Here is a 6,524-nt window from a genome sequence, read left to right as displayed (position 1 = left end):
GCGCCAATGAGACACCGGCTACCAGTGTGAAGGAGAGAACCAGGGGATCTACACCTACTAATTGATAAGGAAAATAGTTGACAACAATTCTCATTAACAATTAATATCGATTAACTGATTAGTTGGTTGTAGCCCTAATTAAAACAAATCTCCAGCTTTTTATTCTATTACATATACTGAAAGGATTTAACAAAATGTTTTTGAAGAATCTTACCTTCCCCGTAGGATATTGAAATAATAAGCAGCAAGTGGTCATCAAACAGTTATACATTTGGAAATACTGTCAAATATCTCATTGCCAATAAAGTATATCTATAGCCAAAACCTTTTACTTATTTTTTTGGATCGTATGGGGAAGAGAAATAACCAGTCAGGTCTTACTGACTGCTATCCAGAGCTCTGTTACCTAAACTTTGACAATGTATTCACATGTGTATACCGGTGAAATCATTTCCAGTGTTTGTAATAAATAATAATACAAAAGCAGTGCACTCACTTGTCAAAATCCACCAGCTGAAGAAGGTCTTTCCTCCTCTGGTCTTCTTTCTCTTTTCTGTATTCTGCTTCTTCTTCTGGAGAAAGGAAGTCTTCATATGCAACATCATCAATGTCTATATCCCCAGGTATAATAAATCTGACAAAAAAGGCAAGCATACCAGTCATAAGAATAAACAGTGCGGCTACAAAACAAATAATAACTATTAGAACTATTTTTTTTAAGTTGCTATATTTTTATGCTGGTATTTTATACCTCAATTGAACAAATTTTATAAAATGATTATGCAAAAAAGGGTACACCCATAACACAGGATTAACAAAGCATTGTGGGGATTCTAAAGAGAAAACATGTCAGAGGTTGTTTTCTTTCAGACTCTCTCTCTCCTTGAGTCTGAAGCATTGAAAGAAGACCTATATGAAACTGCCATCATTTTTGTATTTACCATAGCAAAATAATGACCTATAAATATAATTGTCTTGCACATGCTGATGATCCTCTTTTCCTCCTCCTCTATTATTGCACCATCATATTGAATAGTAGACACCATAGGTGACGAGTAGGCTTCTTCTTCAACATTTTTGCTGCCAGCCCACCGATGATGTCAGTGCCAAATCTCACCCATGCGCTGTATGAGATCTGCAGTTTTGTTACTGCTTCTATGTAAGCAGCATTACACTAGCCAGCATTCACGTCGCTGAAGCCTTGGCAACATATAAACATTAAGAAAACAAATAAATCTTCTCCCTTCCCTGAGATCACATGAGATTTTGTGAAATTTTGCAATATCTCGCAGTTTACAGTCAAGATCTCCCTAGAAGGCACTGGTGACGCAGCCTTCCCAGGGTGCAGCTGTGTGATGCCCAGGCTACATCACCAGTGCCTCAAAAGACCAGGAAGTGTAATTCAACTACATATGAGTAACAGGATTAACCTTAGATTTTACAAATAGCTTGCTGATGTTTGCAGTTCGGGGGGGGGGGTTAAGGCCCTAAAGGGTTAAAGCTTGGGCTATTGTGCTCTGAAAACATGCTATTTTTTTCAGCAAGGCACTGAAAGCAACCCTCTCATATTTAAAATCTCCAAAAAAGACGTTCAAGCAAAAGCAGAGTGAACATTCTTAATTTTTCCCCTGCCCACATGATCAAGTGCGGCTTTATTAGGGAGGAATGGTCCCCCAAAGTCTGATGAAAAAACACACTTACGAGAGTTTCAATCTCCTGGTCCCCCACAGCTCTCACAGGTTATTTCCATGACCCTCATGTCACTACGGGAGGCAGTAATGATGAGGAGGTCAGCAAGAGGAACCAGTGAGAGCTGCGGAGGACCACAGAAATCAACACTCACAGAAGCATCAGTTTCCCAGCAGACCTCAATTCCACTGGAACGGAGCAGCAATCAGCAGTGTTGGCAGGGAAAACGTAAGTATGTGCGCTCTTCCTGTGCAGGATATTTCATTCTGGAGATTTAAAATTCTTGCCAGTGTCACTTTTTGATTAGTCTGGTTAACATGTAAAAAGGTGCCTACAGCGCCCTCTTCTGGCAGTAAATAGGTAAATATGAAGTCATTACAAACAATCTTTCATTTGAACCTGATTAACAGAATGAAAAATATATAATCTTAAATTATGTTTCCATCCAAAAACATGATATATATTATTATTATTATATGGTATTTATATAGCTCCAACACTTTGCACATACAAAAAAGCACTATACATTTCCTTTGTGGGACAGCGGTAAAAAAAATATATTGGGGCTGACATTGCTGGTCCATAAAAAATGTTTGTTGCCTGGCTATTTTTCAGATCTTTTGAGTTTACTGAACGCCATACTGTCTCAAAAAAGCAGCAAAAGATGTAAAGACTGTGATTTTTTTAGTACACTAATCAGAGCCTCTATTGCCCTCTAAGGCCTCATGCACATGGGCGTCTGGGGATTCCTGCCGCAGGAACCCCCAGGCATTTGTGTACATGTAGACTAATGGTTCTAACATTTGACAGCTAAAAGACAGGAATAGTCCTTAAAAGAGAACTATGGGGTAACCTTTTTATCCCATAGTTTTCTTTAGGGTCACGGGAGGACATATACTAACCTCCTCCCATGACCCAAAGCTTAGTATATAGCGGACTATAGCCCCAGCTATATACTGAGAGCGCCACAGTCGGGACGGATCCTGACAATGCTGTTGAGACCCAACCAGCTGGATGATTGACAGCGGGCTCTGCCTATCTGCTGTGCCCGCCCCCTCCCCTGTCCTTTCCTCCACTCAGCGCTGGAGGATCGGAGAGGGGAGGGGGGAATCCTTACAGGGAGCAGTGACTGATAGTCACCGCTCTCTGCAGGGAGATGATCAGGAAGTGAGCGAGCGAAGGTATGTGTTCACTCACTTGCCGATCTATAGAGCCGACATGTGACAGTTACATTGTCACAAGTCGGTTCTAACTATGAGGATGAGTGGAAATCACTCACCTTAAAGTTCTCCTTTAATGTAAGGATGGGGCAGAGCACAATCATAGTTTAAAGAGAAGTTGAGGTCCTGTGTATAGCCTGGCATAGTGTCAGAAGGGCTCCACAGGGATACAATCAAAAGTTGTTTGCAAGCAGCAAAAAATACCTGCACATAAGCGGTACTGTTATCTCACATTTTAGGCCAGGACAGGTCCACTTTTTCAGCATATACATTACAAAGAAGTAGTTTTGGCCCTTTGTTATATATACATATATATATATATTTATATATACACACGCACACACAAGAAATGTAAAAAATTCCCTTACATTGCTAAAAGTCTGATTCGTGGAGCTGCGATTCCTGCAGCCAAAGGGCAGTTGGCTCCTCCACTTAGACACAGGCTATCTCCACTAAAGAGCAGCTGCATATATTATGCATTAAAACCCACACTTTAAGTGGTTATCAAAAAGCAACAGGGGAGCGGTGGAGGCACTGAGACGACATTGGGAAAGCGCCCGCTGTAATGATAATACATTGCTCCGAATCAAAGCGCTCAAGAGACTGTATATTATTACACAACATTTTACTGAAGAGCGCTAATTACCATAACCATCAGATAGGAAAAGGATAATTAGAACGGGCAAGATTGAAGATTGGTAAATGAATTTACGCATGCATTAACATGTTAAGGAATAAGGCACTTCAGAACGCCGTCTTAAGCTAGAGATCATTAATCAGAGGATAGGATTCGCAAGTCGACTGTTGCCATTTGTGTACGGATATGCAAATGTGAAAGCGACACCGGCAGCCAGAAGTTCTGCTGTCATCTCCGGAGAGGTGTCACTTGTGGTACACGGCGTGCTCGAAAAATGAAAACATGCCCAGGTTTCGTTATTTAAAAACTCCAGCTCACGGCAGACTGAAATGAAAGACTCATACACAGATACATCTAACACAGTGAAACCTTTTATACCTTCCACCATCTTCTCCTTTCCCAATGGCAATCATGGCCTCCAGATCTGTCCCTTTCAGGCCAAACATTAGCAGTTCCTTGGCGGCATCCACATTCTCAGGAACCCGTTCAAGACATTCGTGTAGAACCCAGGACCGCTTCTTTATCTTACTCTGGAATTAAGAACACAAGTCAGCCTTCAGTAATGAACCGCTGTGATAGCAAAGCTGCACTGACTACTGCCCAGCTTACAAGCCTGCACTCACCTGTGCCCAGATAACTGGATTGCAATCACTTGTGTCTAGCTCACTGGCCTGCACTAACCTGTGCCCAGCTCACTTGCCTGTATTTCCCTGTGCCCAGCTCACTGGTCTGCACCTACTCACCTGTGCCCAGCTCAATGGCCTGCATTCACTCACCTGTGCTCAGCTACGTGGCTTGTATTTACTTGTGTCCAGCCTGCAAACCTGCACTGACCTGTGCCCAGCACACTTGCCTGCATTTCCCTGTGCCTAGCTCACTTGCCTGCATTTCCCTGTGCCCAGCTCACTTGCCTGTATTTCCCCCGTGCCCAGCTCACTGGTCTGCACCTACTCACCTGTGCCCTGCTTACAAGCCTGCATTCACTCACCTGTGCTCAGCTACGTGGCTTGTATTTACGTGTGTCCAATCTGCAAAAATGCTATCTCTCTGCACTCACCCGTGCACAGCTATCTCTCTGCACTCACCTGTGCACAGCAAGCTCTCCGCACTAACCTGTGCACAGCTAGCTCTCTGCACTCACCTGTGCACAGCTAGCTCTCTGCACTCACCTGTGCACAGCTAGCTCTCTGCACTCACCTGTGCACACACCTGTACCCAGCTCTCTGCACTCACCTGTGCACAGCTAGCTCTCTGCACTCCCCTGTGCACAGACAGCTCTTCTCTGCACTCACCTGTGCACAGCAAGCTCTCCGTCCTAACCTGTGCACAGCTAGCTCTCTGCACTCACCTGTGCACAGCAAGCTCTCCGCACTAACCTGTGCACAGCTAGCTCTCTGCACTCACCTGTGCACAGCTAGCTCTCTGCACTCACCTGTGCACAGCTAGCTCTCTGCACTCACCTGTGCACAGCAAGCTCTCCGTCCTAACCTGTGCACAGCTAGCTCTCTGCACTCACCTGTGCACAGCAAGCTCTCCGCACTAACCTGTGCACAGCTAGCTCTCTGCACTCACCTGTGCACAGCTAGCTCTCTGCACTCACCTGTGCACAGCTAGCTCTCTGCACTCACCTGTGCACAGCTAGCTCTCTGCACTCACCTGTGCACACACCTGTACCCAGCTCTCTGCACTCACCTGTGCACAGCTAGCTCTCTGCACTCACCTGTGCACAGCCAGCTCTCTGCACTCACCTGTGCACAGCTAGATCTCTGCACTCACCTGTACCCAGCTGTCTGCACTCACCTGTACCCAGCTAGCTGTCTGTACTCACCTATACCCAGCTAACTGTCTGTACTCACCTATACCCAGCTAACTGTCTGCACTCACCTGTGCCCATCTCACAAGCCTGCACTCACTTGTGTCCAACTGGCAATTCAGCACTCACTTGTGCCCAAACTCACCTATGCTATATCTATGTACCTTAGCCACGGCTTCCTGGCCGTGCCTTGCTGATCCAATTACCTCCCTGCAAGTCTACCAGACAGGATAATCAAGCCACTAAGCTATAATACATGTTCTATTTGCAAAAGCAATCGTCATTTTCAGCACTGAAATAGCTATTTTCAGCTGTTTATGTTGATAGAACGTTTGTTATGCTAAATGATGATCATTATAACTTAAGAAATTGAACCTAATGTCTGCCTGATTGAAAACAACAGACGCCAGGCAGTCTTTAATGATGTCAAACACCCACAATATTTCCTCTACCCAGAGACTGTGTTTTTTTTTTTTTTTTTTTTTTTTTTTTATTCACTGCAAAATAAAATATTTTTCTACTGACATAAATGATTAGGCCATCCTGGTGTGCCCTATAGAGTCATATGAAGAGCGAACTTTAAAGATCCATTTTAAAAGCCTCCTATGCCGTTTATGTATTAGCAATAAAGGGCTATAACACAAATGGCTGCTTCAGCTGTATATGGCAAGCTCATCTAAAAACAAAACAGTTCGAACAATTCTGGCTCTCTGCGACAGAAAGACCTTCTGGATGATTAATATGAATGTAGAGCCTCCTCTAAAAAATGCACAGACCATATGCCTCGGCCCCCGTGGCTGCACAGTGCGGTGGGGGTTAAAAAAAACACTTGATAACGCTAATCTATTCTTTATGCAGAAAAGTTGTAAACCTATTATTTCTTCCTGGTTGATTTGTATAAGCTAATTATGCTGCCGTCATTAGTCTGGTATAAATAGGAAGAAATATAATTATAAAGAAAAAATGAATACATTTGCTGAAATTAATTCCGTACAAGGTCAGAAAAAAATTACCTGAACATCGTAAAAATTTCAATAATTGGTAGGAAAAAAAAATTGAATGATAATAATAATATTGAGCGGAGATGTTTTGTGCTTGTTTGTTTCAAAAAGGTTTATCAAAATAATCAAAGTCTCCAGGAAGGCCAAGCTCCACTCATCATGTC

General features: G+C 43.3%; 1 protein-coding gene across 1 annotated transcript in view; it reads right to left on the bottom strand.

The window, feature by feature from the left end:
- Positions 1-6,524, bottom strand: part of NBAS (neuroblastoma amplified sequence) — a 578,163-nt gene that overhangs the window by 448,693 nt on the left and 122,946 nt on the right. The window contains exons 17-18 of the mRNA XM_018558184.1: positions 3,925-4,076; positions 497-634 (exon numbers count right to left, since the gene is read on the bottom strand). Of these exons, the coding sequence (XP_018413686.1) occupies positions 497-634; positions 3,925-4,076 (290 nt within the window). The remainder of the gene's footprint in view (positions 1-496; positions 635-3,924; positions 4,077-6,524) is intronic.

Source organism: Nanorana parkeri, unplaced genomic scaffold (genome assembly GCF_000935625.1).
Source record: "Nanorana parkeri isolate BGI_ZX_2015 unplaced genomic scaffold, ASM93562v1 scaffold324, whole genome shotgun sequence".
In the NCBI taxonomy this organism is placed as follows: domain Eukaryota; kingdom Metazoa; phylum Chordata; class Amphibia; order Anura; family Dicroglossidae; genus Nanorana; species Nanorana parkeri.
This window is presented reverse-complemented; position numbering and strand designations above follow the sequence as displayed.